Here is a 15682-nt window from a genome sequence, read left to right as displayed (position 1 = left end):
CAGCGAGTGAGGGGGTCAGGAGAGAGGCAGCGAGTGAGGGGGTCAGGAGAGAGGCAGTGAGTGAGGGGGTCAGGAGAGAGGCAGCGAGTGAGGGGGTCAGGAGAGAGGCAGCGAGTGAGGGGGTCAGGAGAGAGGCAGCGAGTGAGGGGGTCAGGAGAGAGGCAGTGAGTGAGGGGGTGAGGGGGTCAGGAGAGAGGCAGTGAGTGAGGGGGTCAGGAGAGAGGCAGTGAGTGAGGGGGTCAGGAGAGAGGCAGTGAGTGAGGGGGTGAGGGGGTCAGGAGAGAGGCAGCGAGTGAGGGGGGTCAGGAGAGAGGCAGTGAGTGAGGGGGTCAGGAGAGAGGCAGTGAGTGAGGGGGTCAGGAGAGAGGCAGCGAGTGAGGGGGTCAGGAGAGGGGCAGCGAGTGAGGGGGTCAGGAGAGAGGCAGCGAGTGAGGGGGTCAGGAGAGAGGCAGCGAGTGAGGGGGTCAGGAGAGAGGCAGGGAGTGAGGGGGTCAGGAGAGAGGCAGCGAGTGAGGGGGTCAGGAGAGAGGCAGCGAGTGAGGGGGTCAGGAGAGAGGCAGCGAGTGAGGGGGTCAGGAGAGAGGCAGCGAGTGAGGGGGTCAGGAGAGAGGCAGTGAGTGAGGGGGTGAGGGGGTCAGGAGAGAGGCAGCGAGTGAGGGGGTCAGGAGAGAGGCAGTGAGTGAGGGGTTCAGGAGAGAGGCAGTGAGTGAGGGGGTCAGGAGAGAGGCAGCGAGTGAGGGGGTCAGGAGAGAGGCAGTGAGTGAGGGGGTCAGGAGAGAGGCAGCGAGTGAGGGGGTCAGGAGAGGGGCAGTGAGTGAGGGGGTCAGGAGAGAGGCAGCGAGTGAGGGGGTGAGGGGGTCAGGAGAGAGGCAGTGAGTGAGGGGGTCAGGAGAGAGGCAGTGAGTGAGGGGGTCAGGAGAGAGGCAGCGAGTGAGGGGGTCAGGAGAGGGGCAGTGAGTGAGGGGGTCAGGAGAGAGGTAGTGAGTGAGGGAGTGAGGGGGTCAGGAGAGAGGCAGTGAGTGAGGGGGTCAGGAGAGGGGCAGCGAGTGAGGGGGTCAGGAGAGAGGCAGCGAGTGAGGGGGTCAGGAGAGAGGCAGCGAGTGAGGGGGTCAGGAGAGAGGCAGTGAGTGAGGGGGTCAGGAGAGAGGCAGCGAGTGAGCGGGTCAGGAGAGAGGCAGCGAGTGAGGGGGTCAGGAGAGGGGCAGCGAGTGAGGGGGTCAGGAGAGGGGCAGCGAGTGAGGGGGTCAGGAGAGGGGCAGTGAGTGAGGGGGTCAGGAGAGAGGAAGTGAGTGAGGGGGTCAGGAGAGAGGCAGCGAGTGAGGGGGTCAGGAGAGAGGCAGCGAGTGAGGGGGCAGTGAGTGGACGGGGGTGAGGGGGTCAGGAGAGGGGCAGTGAGTGAGGGGGTCAGGAGAGAGGCAGTGAGTGAGGAGGCAGTGAGTGGACGGGGGTGAGGGGGTCAGGAGAGAGGCAGTGAGTGAGGGGGCAGTGAGTGAGGGGGCAGGAGAGAGGCAGTGAGTGAGGGGGCAGTGAGTGAGGGGGCAGGAGAGAGGCAGTGAGTGAGGGGGCAGTGAGTGAGGGGGTCAGGAGAGGGGCAGAGAGTGAGGAGGCAGTGAGTGAGGGGGCAGTGAGTGAGGGGGCAGTGAGTGAGGGGGTCAGGAGAGGGGCAGAGAGTGAGGAGGCAGTGAGTGAGGGGGCAGGAGAGAGGCAGTGAGTGAGGGGGCAGTGAGTGAGGGGGCAGGAGAGAGGCAGTGAGTGAGGGGGCAGTGAGTGAGGGGGTCAGGAGAGGGGCAGAGAGTGAGGAGGCAGTGAGTGAGGGGGCAGTGAGTGAGGGGGCAGTGAGTGAGGGGGTCAGGAGAGGGGCAGAGAGTGAGGAGGCAGTGAGTGAGGGGGCAGTGAGTGAGGGGGCAGGAGACGGGCAGTGAGTGAGGGTGTCAGGAGAGAGGCAGCGAGTGAGCGGGTCAGGAGAGAGGCAGCGAGTGAGCGTGTCAGGAGAGAGGCAGTGAGTGAGGGGGTCAGGAGAGAGGCAGCGAGTGAGGGGGTGAGGGGGTCAGGAGAGAGGCAGCGAGTGAGGGAGTGAGGGGGTCAGGAGAGAGGCAGTGAATGAGGAGGCAGTGAGTGGACCGGGGTGAGGGGGTCAGGAGAGGGGCAGTGAGTGAGTGAGGAGGCAGTGAGTGGATGGGGTGAAGGGGATGCCACATGGAAGTAGGGAGCCAAGAGAGATGGTTTGAGAAAAGACTGAACATGTGCAGTTACAACGCGGTTCTTGGTGTACGCGAAGTAACTGCGCCAAAATTCGGATAAATCTTATCATCTAGAAATCACACAAAAGGTGCTGTTATCATACACTTTAAACAAGGGGGGGGGGAGGGGGGGGGACACCTCTATAGCACAAAGGGGCTGTTCAGGTGAATTGGTCTGTGTTGGTGATTTATTCTCCATTTGAGCAGTTGTCCTAATCCAGAGAGCTTCTCCTGTCCTCATATCTCTCTCATCCTCTTCCCTACACCCACCTACCACTGGCTAGGCTCTGCTTCAGTCATTAATTTCTCTACACCTTACAACCCTCTGGTTAAAGATATTTCTCTTTGCTTTAGACCTCTTGCATTTATGTGTATATTAATATCTGGGGACGGTTAGCTCAGTTGGCTGGATAGTTGGGCCGTGATGTGGATGGAGCGTTGTCAACAGCGCGGGTTTAATTCCCGTACCGCCTGAGGTTACCCATGAAGGTCTTACCTTCTCAACCCTGCTGGAGACCTGGTGACCCACAGGTTAAATCACCGCCACCAGTCTCAAAAGAGGAGTGCATCCAATGGTCCAAGGGGCCTATGGTGACTTTCATATTTCTACCTGCTTGTCAAACACCAGGAAGATCTGTTTCTATATATGATGCCCCATCCCTTGATCCACCAGTACATCTTAGTTTTTATAATGCAAATTTGTTATGGGCCAGGGATTAGAGAACCCCAAAGTGTATCATGGAGTTCACCTGACCCACAACTTTTAATAGATTGTGGTATGGGGAGCACACGTCCCACTCTGCAGGTGCGGTACAGCATAAATGGAAAAGTTTTTTTTAAAAAGCAAAACAATGTTTACTCTATGAACTCAAGTTAACCTTTTTAAAACATACAGTGAACATCTGAGCAACCATCAATTCAAATACAATCCCCAAAGAATACACAAGAACATAAGAACTAGGAGCAGGAGTAGGCCATCTGGCCCCTCGAGCCTGCTCTGCCATTCAAAGAGATCATGGCTGATCTTTTGTGGACTCAGCTCCACTTTCTGTCCCGAACACCATAACCCTTAATCCCTTTATTCTTCAAAAAACTATCTATCTTTACCATAAAAACATTTAATGAAAGAGCCTCAACTGCTTCACTGGGCAAGGAATTCCATAGATTCACAATCCTTTGGGCAAAGAAGTTCCTCCTAAACTCAGTCCTAAATCTACTTCCCCTTATTTTGATGCTATGCCCCCAAGTTCTGCTTTCACCCGCCAGTGGAAACAACCTGCCCGCATCTATCCTCTCTATTCCCTTCATAATTTTATATGTTTCTATACGGTCCCCCCTCATCCTTTTAAATTCCAATGAGTACAGTCCCAGTCTACTCAACCTCTCCTCGTAATCCAACCCCTTCAGCTCTGGGATTAACCTAGTGAATCTCCTCTGCACACCCTCCAGCACCAGTACGTCGTTTCTCAGGTAAGGACACCAAAGTGCACATAATACTCTAGGTGTGGCCTCACTAACACCTTATACAATTGCAGCATAACCTCCCTAGTCTTAAACTCCACCCCTCTAGCAACGAAGGACAAAATTCCAATCGCCTTCTAACTCACTTGTTGCACCTGTAAACCAATTTTTTGAGACTCATGCACTAGCACACCCAGGTCTCTCCGCACAGCAGCAAGTTTCAATATTTTATCATTTAAATAATAATTCCTTTTGCTGTTATTCCTACCAAATTGGATAACCTCACATTTGTCAACATTGTATTCCATCTGCCATACCCTAGCCCAGTCACTTAACCTATCCAAATCCCTCTGCAGACTTCCGGTATCCTCTGCATTTTTCGCTTTACCACTCATCTTAGTGTCGCCTGCAAACTTGGACACATTGCCCTTGGTCCCCAACTCCAAACCATCTATGTAAATTGTGAACAATTGTGGGCCCAACACTGATCCCTGAGGGACACCACTAGCTACTTAATCCCCACTCTTTGCTTTCTATTAATTAACCAATCCTCTATCCATGCTACTACTTTACCCTTAATGCCATGCATCTTTTCTTATGCAGCAACCTTTTGTGTGGCACCTTGTCAAAGGCTTTCTGGAAATCCAGATATACCACATTGGCTCCCCATCATCTACCGCACTGATAATGTCCTCAAAAAATTCCACTAAATTAGTTAGGCACGACCTGCCATTTATGAACCCATGCTGCATCTGCCCAATGGGACAATACAACACTAAGTAATCCTTTAAGTTTTTCTTTTAACATCCATAAGATTTAAAACACCTTTTACCAGAAGCACATCAGGTTAAAGTCACTACTGTTATTAGTTTTAAATCACCAGGATCAATTTACAGTCTTTAGATGACAGAGGGAGACTAATACACCTCTGGCTGGGACTGCAGCTATCCAGCTCTGAAAACGAAACTAAAATACACCCTGCAGCAAACAGCCTAAAATGAAAGTAAAAAACTGACAGGCAGCCCAGCTCCAGCCACTCTCTGACATCACTGCAGTAATAAACACCCATTTCTTAAAGGTACTCGCTCTCACCACAGATACTTATATACATACCCATTTATAAACACCCATTTCTTAAAGGTACTCTCACATGACACACTGTAGAAATAACCAGCAATTTCACTTCTTGCGATTAAATGCGTGGCATGTATTGAAGAAAGCAGCTTAGTTACCTGCAGAGAATAGACGAGTGTTCACTAAGTGTTTAAAGAGAGACTGAAGGGTGTCAGCCCAGAGGGAAAGAGGGATTATAGTTACTGAATTTATATTGTACTCCTTGGGAAGGCGGAAGTCTATGACCTCAAACACACGGCGGAACTGCAGACAAAGCCATGCACAATTAGACAACTCAGAAAGAGGCCACTTTGTCCATTGTGTATTTGCTGACACTTTGAAAGAACCATCTGGTTAATCTCTTTCCTCACAGGTCCGACTTTCTTTTTCCCTTTTCATTTTCATGTCTAATTAGAAGCAGTCAGGCAGCATTTGTTGATAAAATAGACAGGTTATGGAAGCGAGCCTTCCCTCACGTTTAACCCTCTGCTTGTCGACTCCGGTGATGTTGTCAAACCGGTGAGTGTTTCCAGAATTTATCATTTTGTTTTAGATCATCACCATCTAATAGTATTCTTACCATGCAGAAGGATGCAATTCGGCCCATCGAGTCTGCACTGACCCTCTGAAAGAGAACACTAACTCGCCCACTCCACTGCCCTATCCCCATAAATCTACCTAACCTGCACATCTTTGGACTGAGGAAACCAGAGCACCTGGAGGAAACCCACAGACACTGGGAGAGCGTACAAACTCCACAGAGACACGAGGAGAACGTGCAAACTCCACACATCAAACCTGGGTCCCTGGCGATGTGATTGGTAAGCGTCGCAAAACAAAAATATTTACAATTAAAAGAAAATCTTTCAGGCTGCAAAAATGAATTTGTGGAAGGTCCAACATATAAATACTTTGAGTATCTATTGGGAATCTCTCTCTCTAGCAGAGATGTCACAATCTCACTCCTTCTCTATAATGCGGAAAGCGTGGGGGAAGTTCAAGGAGAGCTCGGGTGTATCCTACTGCAATCTCAGGGTCTACTATTTTGCCATTTTGGCAGCACTGGTAAAGAACGTGAGGCCATTCAACTGCTATGATGCACTTAACGTAGAATTACATTGAATCCACAGCAGAGAAACCAAACCTCTGACCCAAGTGGTCAATGCATGTATTTGTACTCCACATGAGCCACCCACTCTAATATCCGAGGCTTGGAATCCTGCAGCGAGTAACTCACCTCCTGACGACCCCCCCCCCCCCGCCCCCACCCCCACAAAGCCTGTCTATCATCGCCGAGGCACAAGTAAATACTCTCCACGAGGATACCCAAATCCCTCTACACCCCGAAGTCTCTCCCCATTTAGATAATAAGTTGCCTTCCCATTTTTACGACCAAAATATATGGCCTCACATGTATCTACATTAAACTCCATCTGCCACATTTTGGTCCAGTCTCCTAACCTATCTATATCCATTTGTAAGATTCTGATTTCTTCATTATTTCTTACTGTCCCACCTATTTTTGTGTCATCTGCAAATTTGGCTATAGAACCTTCTATCCAAGTTGTTAATATAGATTGTAAATAGTTGGAGCCCAAGGACCGAACACAGTGGCACCCACTAGTTACATCTTGCCATCCAGAAAAAGACTCATTTATGCTTTCTGTCCGCCAGCCAGTCTTCTATCCAAGCTAATAAATTACTCCTAACCCCATGTGATCTAACTTTGTGAATTAACCTTCTGTGCGGGACCTTATCAAACGCCTTCCGGAAGTCCAGATATACTACATCTCCAGGATCTCCATTATCCACTTTGCTTGTTACATCTTCGAAGAACTCAAGCAAATTAGTCAAACATGATTTGTCCTTTGTAAAACCATGCTGACTCTGATGGATAGTGTTTTGACTTTCCAAATGTCCTGATATTATGTCCTTGGTAATTGATTCTGACAATTTTCCAACAACTGATGTTAAACCAACTGGTCTGTAATTTCCCACATTCTGCCTCCCTCCCCTTTTGAATAAGGACGTCACATTAGCATTTTTCCAATCCACTGGAACCTTTCCCGTGTCCAGGGAATTTTGGAATATCATAACCAATGGATCCACTAATCCAAGATGGCGTGGGAACGAGGCGACTTCTTGCAAACGGTGCCCAGCATACCCTCTAATTCCACCTTTTACTCTCATTCTATGTAAACTCTCGAACAATGTTCTAATTCAATTCAAGAACAGCTTCTTCCCTACTGCCATCAGACTTTTGAATGGACCTACCTCGTATTAAGTTGATCTTTTCTCTACACCTTGCTATAGCTGTAACATTATATTCTGCAGTCTCTCCTTCCTTCCCTACGTACGGTATGCATTGCTTGTACAGCATGCAAGAAACAATACTTTTCACTGTATACTAATATATAGACATAGAACAGTACAGCACAGAACAGGCCCTTCGGCCCTCGATGTTGTGCCGAGCAATGATCACCCTACTCAAACCCACGTATCCACCCTATACCCGTAAACAAACAACCCCCCCCCCTTAACCTTACTTTTTAGGACACTACGGGCAATTTAGCATGGCCAATCCACCTATGTGACAATAATAAATCAAATCAAATCACTATCTCTGCTATCACTTTCTTTCATACCCTAGGATGTAGGCCATCAGGCCTTGAGAACTTGTCTGCCCTCAATCCCAAGAGTTTATTGAGTATCATTTCTCTATTGATGCTGCTTGTTCCAAGTTCCACCGTTTCTATTACCTCTGAATTGCCTGTTCCTATAGGAATGGTACTAGTGTCCTCCACTGTGAAAACTGAGGCAAATTATTGATTTAGCATCTCTGCTATTTCTGTTTTCCCCTCTATTAACTCAACAGTTTCATCCTCCAAGGGGTCAACAATCACCTTATTGACTCTCTTCCCTTTTATGCACCTGTAGAAACATTTGCTCTCCTTTTTGATATTCTGTTCTAGTATTTTTTTCCTAATTTACCTTGGCTCTTTTTGTTACTTTTTTAGTATCCCTTTATGATTGAACGTTTCCCAATCTTCCAGCCTGCCACTGGCCTTTACAATATGATATAACTTAGTTTTTGTCTTTATAATATCCTTGCCGCCTTGTTTAGCCACATCAAACAAATGAATTTGGAAAACAATTGCTACATACCCCCTTCTGCCTTGCCTTTGTGTCAAGCCTTCTCTTATATGTGTTTGTAGCGACTGGAATGCAGCTCCACATTTAAAATTCTTTTGCAAACCCTATCACCATGGTTACCCATGGTGACAGCAGGCATTAATGATTCCTTTTAATGTTGTATTTTTAAAAAAGTACAATACCAAATAGAGGCCAACCAATGAGGAACCCGGCTTCCAAACTGATGGGATTTGGGTGTTCGACCACAACAGATGATGATCACATAGAATCATTTATACTCTTAACTTCTGAGCAGTGCAGAAATCTCACCGCTGGGTGAAGGCAGTAACATGGCTGTGGTTTCTGCAATTTGTCTCTCTCCGCCTCCCTGGGTACTTACGTGTTATTAAGAATTTGAAACTTTTCTCCTTTTTGAAAGCTAAGGTCGTCATCTGTCCTGGCGTCATAGTCATACAGTGCCACGAAAAGGGTCACCCCAACTGGAGATGGGAAACAGAAGGTTATCCGTCAGCTCAAGGGTAAAATCTGAAAACATCACAGCTCATTCTTCAGTGCTCAGCCGCTTCTTGTACAGTACAGGAAAACAAGCAACCTGATGGTTACACTATAATTCTAGCACAGCAGAATCATAGAGACGGTCAGGGTACTTCCCTGAGGCGTCATTTAATCACTTAGCCCCCATTCAGTGACTTTATGAAAACTTCCGCATATCTGGGTTGATCATTTTAGTGGCGTTTCACACATTTTACTGAGTGCAGTATACTCCAGCCCCCGTGTGAAGGCAGATTGCAAATGACCAGGATCTCACTGCATCCTGTAAACAGCTAGGAAATTAATTTTTGATTTCACGTTGGAAAGGAGCTTCCACTTTCTCTCTCTGAGCATTAAAAGGTCAATTGGCCATGAGGTGGAAGGACAATGTCTCCTTTACTGGGAGGAGGTACAGGCAACTTGAAACTAATCTGAGACTAATATTAGGGGTGCAATGATATGCTTCGAGTGATGTCCAAGCTTAGCTGAATGGTCAGGTAGCGTTATTTCCCATTACTGAACATGAATGTTCTAAACATTCCAACTTTACCAACCTGCGTAATATTGTTTCAAACCCAGTTCTCCTAATGCTTCCTCCACATTGTTACGGTCTCTGTAGAGACCATTAATGTTTAGGGAAAGATATTTGAATTTCCAGTGACTGAGTTGAAGGATCACTATGGCAAGATTAATTTCTTAAGACTCTTACTGCAGCAAAGAAACTAAAAGCAGTGTTGACTAAATACTATTTCAGTAGACCTATTCTAATAGGTCAGAAAGGTTTCCCCATTTGACTTATAAATGATTGAAAATGGAATATTTTGTCCCTCAGGTGGACACTTCATTATCAGGAGCTAGTCCAAAACTATTCTCAGTTTCCGATGGCTTATTTTCTTCTCCTTTTCCAACTTCTAATCTTGGAACTAATTTCCATGGTCAGGGTTAGTCTGGAAATTTCTTCATCCAACCAAAGGTAGGCAAGTGGGCCAGCCTTGTTAAAATGCCCATGGACTTGGTCTTCAATCGGAGAGAACGCTCCCACCTTCATTGAGTATGATGAACAGCAGAGTTTCTCTCTCTTGCTGTCTCTCAAAGGCTAATCAATGCCAAAAGGAAAGGCAAAAATGCTAATTAGCTGTACTCTGCACCTCCCAACTCCTTTCTATGATGAAATTAAACAGAAAGTTTAAACATAACCATTTATAAAACCTGACAACCTCAGGACACCAACACTCTATTCAGCTGCACTGGTCAATGTTTACAGGTGTGAATATCTTGCACCTTCTCAGTTTGATAACCTGGGCCACCTTAACCGTTGACAAACAAGTCAACCACACTTGTTGTCGGGCAGAATTCAGAACAGGTCTCATGACCCTCTTTATTTTACCCTAAATAGAGAGTCCAAAAACATAATCTTAAAAACTTCATATTTTCAACAACATAAAAAGCAGCATTGACGTTGTACCTTCAAACATAGTTAAATGTCCCACGGTATCTCATTGGAGCAAGCACATAGTATAGCAATGGTTTATACAGTAAACTGTTAAAACATTATTGGCTGTACAACAATAAAACAAAGTTTGTTGTTCAGGAGTTTATGCCATTTTCTTCAGACAGAGCAAGGCATTGTTCCTGTGTAAGGGGGATTCAACATCAAGGCATTGTTCCTGTGTAAGGGGGATTCAACATCAAGGGACTTGGTTAAACACTGAAGGAATAGAACCAGCTCAAAAGGTTGGGTGTTTCTCCTACCGGTTAGGCTTCCTCCACACCGAGTACGCAGCGTTCCCGTGTGAGAGGAAGAATGAACTCCGCCAAAGACAGTCAGTGTTTGTCCACCGGTCCCATGGAAGCTGTTGTAATTCGGAATCCCCGTGACACCGAAGTTGGGATAGTGCTGCGGAGAAGGGTCGGGTCCATAACGATAGCCTGGGTTCTGGGGAATGGAGCCTGGCCTGTCTTCCACTGCTGCTTTGGTTGTCTCTTTATCCTTGCATTGCACACAGCCCATTATCTAAACACCTGGGGAAATAAAATGAAGAGCAGTTTTAGAATCCAATGCCATTCATGCCAGTAGTCAATCGTTTGATAGGGCGGATTTATTTCTGACCATTTTCGGAGGCACTAAAATTCAGAGGCACTAAAATGCGTGGGGCAGCACGGTAGCATGGTGGTTAGCATAAATGCTTCACAGCTCCAGGGTCCCAGGTTCGGTTCCCGGCTGGGTCACTGTGCGGAGTCTGCACGTCCTCCCAGTGTGTGCGTGGGTTTCCTCCGGGTGCTCCGGTTTCCTCCCACAGTCCAAAGATGTGCGGGTTAGGTGGATTGGCCATGCTAAATTGCCCGTAGTGTCCTAAAAAGTAAGGTTAAGGGGGGGGGGTTGTTGGGTTACGGGTATAGGGTGGATACGTGGGTTTGAGTAGGGTGATCATTGCTCGGCACAACATCTAGGGCCGAAGGGCCTGTTCTGTGCTGTACTGTTCTATGTTCTATGTTCTAATATATCTCCATTAGATTTTTGGGGCTAAACATTTGCGAGGGCCGGATCTTTTTCAAATTTAATGTACCCAATTATTTTTTTCCCCCCTATTAGGGGTAATTTAGCGTGGCCAATCCACCTACCCAGCATATCTTTTTGGGTTGTGGGGGTGAGACCCACGCAGACACGGGGAGGATGTACAAACCCCACAGGGACAGTGACCCGGGGCCGGGATCGACCCTGGATCCACGGCACCGTGAGGCAGCAGTGCTAACCACTGTGCCACCCGGGGAACCTTCTAGTGTTAGTCAGAATAGTGCCATCTTCCCAGGAGGATTGGACAACATGCTGTCAGGGCAAACTGCATAATCTACACCTCATTATTTTCTTGCATTATGCTACCTGATTCTGGAGCAGGACGGAGGTCAGTCTCGACACTTCCTCAGAGACAGGAGAATCTCATTCACATTTTGCATCATGCTTGTATTCACATTAATGTAATTAAGTCCTTAATAAGCCAAACACAAACATGAAACAGAAATTTGATTCCACACATATTTACAATGAGACACATTGCCACCCATAATATTCACCAAGATCAAAGGAGTGAGAAGGCCTTTTCTGCACTGTATTTTTCTGTGATCCTGTAACATAGACCCAGCAATCCATATTCCAGTACGTAACAGCACTGTAATAGAGACAAGACAATCCACATTCCAGTATGTAACAGCACTGTACTACAGACAAGGCCATCAGTTTTCTAGTACGTAACAACACTATAACGTAGGCACGGCAATCGCATTCCAATACGTAACACACTGTAATACAGATACTGCAATCCATATTCCAATATGTAACAACTTATTGTTATGTGTTGCATACACAGCAATTTACATTCTAGTATGTAACAGCACTGTATAATGCAGAAACGGTATTCCACATTCTACTATGTAACACAGCAATCCACATTCCAGTATGCAACAGCACTGTAATACAGACATGGCAATCCACATTCCAGTATGCAACAGCACTGTAATACAGACATGGCAATCCACATTCCAGTATGCAACAGCACTGTACTACAGACAAGACAATCCACATTCCAGTATGTAACAGCACTGTACTACAGACAAGACAATCCACATTCCAGTATGTAACAGCACTGTACTACAGACAAGACAATCCACATTCCAGAATGTAACAGCACTGTAATACAGACAAGAGAATCCACATTCCAGTATGTAACAGCACTGTACTACAGACAAGACAATCCATATTCCAGTACGTAACAGCACTGTAATAGAGACAAGACAATCCACATTCCAGTATGTAACAGCACTGTAATAGAGACAAGATAATCCACATTCCAGTACGTAACAGCACTGTACTACAGACAAGACAATCCACATTCCAGTATGTAACAGCACTGTAATAAAGACAAGACAATCCACATTCCAGTACGTAACAGCACTGTACTACAGACAAGACAAACCACATTCCAGTATGTAACAGCACTGTAATACAGACAAGGCCATCAATTTTCTAGTACGTAACAGCACTGTAACGTAGGCACGGCAATCGCATTCCAATACGTAACACACTGTAATACAGATACTGCAATCCATATTCCAATATGTAACAACTTATTGTTATGTGTTGCATACACGGCAATTTACATTCTAGTATGTAACAGCACTGTATAATGCAGAAACGGTATTCCACATTCTACTATGTAACACAGCAATCCACATTCCAGTATGCAACAGCACTGTAATACTGACATGGCAATCCACATTCCAGTATGTAACAGCACTGTAATACAGACATGGCAATCCACATTCCAGTATGCAACAGCACTGTAATACAGACATGGCAATCCACATTCCAGTATGCAACAGCACTGTAATACAGACATGGCAATCCATATTCCAGTATGCAATAGCACTGTAATACAGACATGGCAATCCACATTCCAGTATGCAACAGCACTGTAATACAGACATGGCAATCCACATTCCAGTATGCAACAGCACTGTAATACAGACATGGCAATCCATATTCCAGTATGCAACAGCACTGTAATACAGACATGGCAATCCACATTCCAGTATGCAACAGCATTGTAAAATACATGCTACAACCAATATACCAACACTGTAATAGAGACAAGTCAATCAACTTCACATTCTAGTACGTAACAGCACTGTAATTCAGACACAGCAATCCACATTCCAGTATGCAACAGCACTTTAATACAGACAAGGCAATCCATATTCCAGTACGTAACAACACTGTAATACAGACACGGCAATAAATATTCCAGTATATACCAGCACTGTAATACAGACAAGGCAATCCGCTTCAAATTCCTATATGCAACAGCACTGTAATATAGACACGACAATCCACATTCCAGTACGTAACAGTACTGTAATACAGTCAGAACAATGCATATTCTATGTAACACACTAATTCAGACACGACAATCCATATTCCAGTACGTAACAACACTACAATACAGACACGGCAATCCTTAATCCAGCATGTAACGCACTGTAATACAGACAAGGCAATCCATTTTCAGTATGTAACAGCACTGTAATACAGACAAGGCAATCTATTTTCAGTATGTAACAGCACTGTAATACAGACAAGGCAATCTATTTTCAGTATGTAACAGCACTGTAATAGACAAGGCAATCCATATTCCGCTATGTAACAGCACTGTAATACAGATAAGACTATCCATTGTGGGGGAGGCAGGGTGTAGTGTTATTGTCACTTTGAGATTCAGGGCAAGATCTGGGGACCTAGATTCAAATCCCACCAATTAAATAAAACCTGGAATTCAAATTAAAATGGTAACCATGATAACATTGTCGATTGTCATAAAATGCCTTACGGTTTACTAATGTCCTTTAGGCAAGGAAATCTGCCATTCTTCCTTGGTCTGGCCTACATGTGTCTCCATATCCACAGCAATGTGGTTGACTCTTATATGCCCTCTGAAATGGAGGGGTTAGTGTTGGGCAATAAAAGCCACATCCTGTAAATGAATTTAAAAAACACCCAGTGTGTAATAGCAGTGTAATATATATGGGTATGTACTGTGGTAAAATGGACAGCGTCCGGACCTTTGGGCCCAGCATAAAACTGGACCCTCCAAATTAAAAATTGCATATTTTAAATCAAATCACAGTCAGCTCCAGGGATGGCCTGATGGGAATTCGAACTTGGCCAAGTTCGAATACACTGAACGCAGACACACTGCCAGGACATGACTGGACCCGTCAATCACCCACCAGGAGATTATCGGTCATATTCATATGGATCGATTGCTTTCAGTTGCCCAGATAAAACTAGACATTCTCGCTTTCAGTTTCCCCACCGTTATCCTGTATGGAGAGAGGTTACGTGCATACAATACACCTAGGAATGGACCCCTGGGGTTGGGTTGCTGGTGTCCTGCCGAGTTGCAATTGGCAACACCATTAGGTATTGCGACCCCGGCCCTGAGACCTCATTGTGAACTTTCTGGCAAAGCGAAGAGAGGGGTATAAAAATCGGCCACCCTGAACCCTCCCCAGCATAGACGCGCAGAGGTAGCAGAGAAATCTGGATGCCCTGGGCGGCACGGTGGCACAGTGGTTAGCACTGCTGCTTCATGGCACTGAGGACCAGGTTTCAATCCCGGCCCCGGATCACTGTTCGTGTGGAGTTTGCACATTTTAATTAGTTAATTGCATTAGGCCAGTTTTTAGAAGCTAGAGTCACAGTATAAATAGGGGCTAGATACAGTGCAGACTTTGTTTGCACTGAGTGCTGAGCTTGTGGCATTTGAGTGCTACAGTGAGAGTTTGGTGACTGAGGGAGTTAGGTGAGGAGGGAGTAAGGTACTCCTTTCATTTAATTTCCTATATTTATCAAAGAGCGTGAAGGGAACCAGGAGTTTAGAGTACAGCTGACTGGGAGCAGAGTCGGAGGGCGGAGGTCCAGTTGGTCCACAGGGCAGCTAATTCTGTAAAGTAAGAGGGGATGGAGGCTCGGGCAGTTGCATGCTCCTCCTGTAGGATGTGGGTGGTGAGGGATACCACTGGTGTCCCCGCTGACTATACCTGCGGGAAGTGCACCCAACTCCAGCTCCTCAGAGACCGTGTTAAGGTACTGGAGCTGGAGCTGGATGAACTTCGGATCATCCGGGAGGCAGAGGGGGTCATAGAGAAGAGTTACAGGGAGGTAGCCACACCAAAGGTACTGGACAAGAGTAGCTGGGTTACAGTCAGGGGAAAGAAAATTAACAGGCAGACAGTGCAGGGATCCCTCGTGGCCATTCCCCTTCAAAACAAGTATACCGTTTTGGATGCTGTTGGGGGGGATGACCTACCGGGGGAAGGCCCCAGCGGCCAGGTCTCTGGCACTGAGTCTGGCTCTGGGGCTCAGAAGGGAAGGGGGGAGCATAGAAAAGCAATAGTAATAGGAGATTCAATGGTTAGGGGAATAGATAGAAGATTCTGTGGTCGCGAGCGAGACTCCCGAAAGGTATGTTGCCTCCCGGGTGCCAGGGCCAGGGATGTCTCTGATCGTGTCTTCAGGATCCTGAAGGGGGAGGGTGAGCAGCCAGAAGTCGTGGTGCACATTGGTACCAACGATGTAGGTAGGAAAAAGGGTGTGGAGGTAATAAACAAGTTTAGGGAGTTAGGCTGGA

The 15682-nt window shown here is 46.5% G+C and overlaps 1 protein-coding gene across 3 annotated transcripts in view; it reads right to left on the bottom strand.

Moving 5' to 3' along the window:
- The window catches only part of LOC119967085 (tyrosine-protein kinase Fyn), a 316569-nt gene that overhangs the window by 92806 nt on the left and 208081 nt on the right, over nucleotides 1–15682 (bottom strand). For all 3 annotated transcript variants that reach the window (XM_038799145.1, XM_038799144.1, XM_038799143.1), the window contains exons 3-4: nucleotides 10251–10520; nucleotides 8347–8446 (exon numbers count right to left, since the gene is read on the bottom strand). In XM_038799145.1, the coding sequence (XP_038655073.1) occupies nucleotides 8347–8446; nucleotides 10251–10509 (359 nt within the window). In that variant the 5' untranslated portion in view covers nucleotides 10510–10520. The remainder of the gene's footprint in view (nucleotides 1–8346; nucleotides 8447–10250; nucleotides 10521–15682) is intronic.

This window comes from Scyliorhinus canicula, chromosome 6 (genome assembly GCF_902713615.1).
Source record: "Scyliorhinus canicula chromosome 6, sScyCan1.1, whole genome shotgun sequence".
Classification (NCBI taxonomy): Eukaryota; Metazoa; Chordata; class Chondrichthyes; order Carcharhiniformes; family Scyliorhinidae; genus Scyliorhinus; species Scyliorhinus canicula.
The sequence above is the reverse complement of the archived record's forward strand: the minus strand, read 5'-3'. Positions and strand labels throughout refer to the sequence as shown.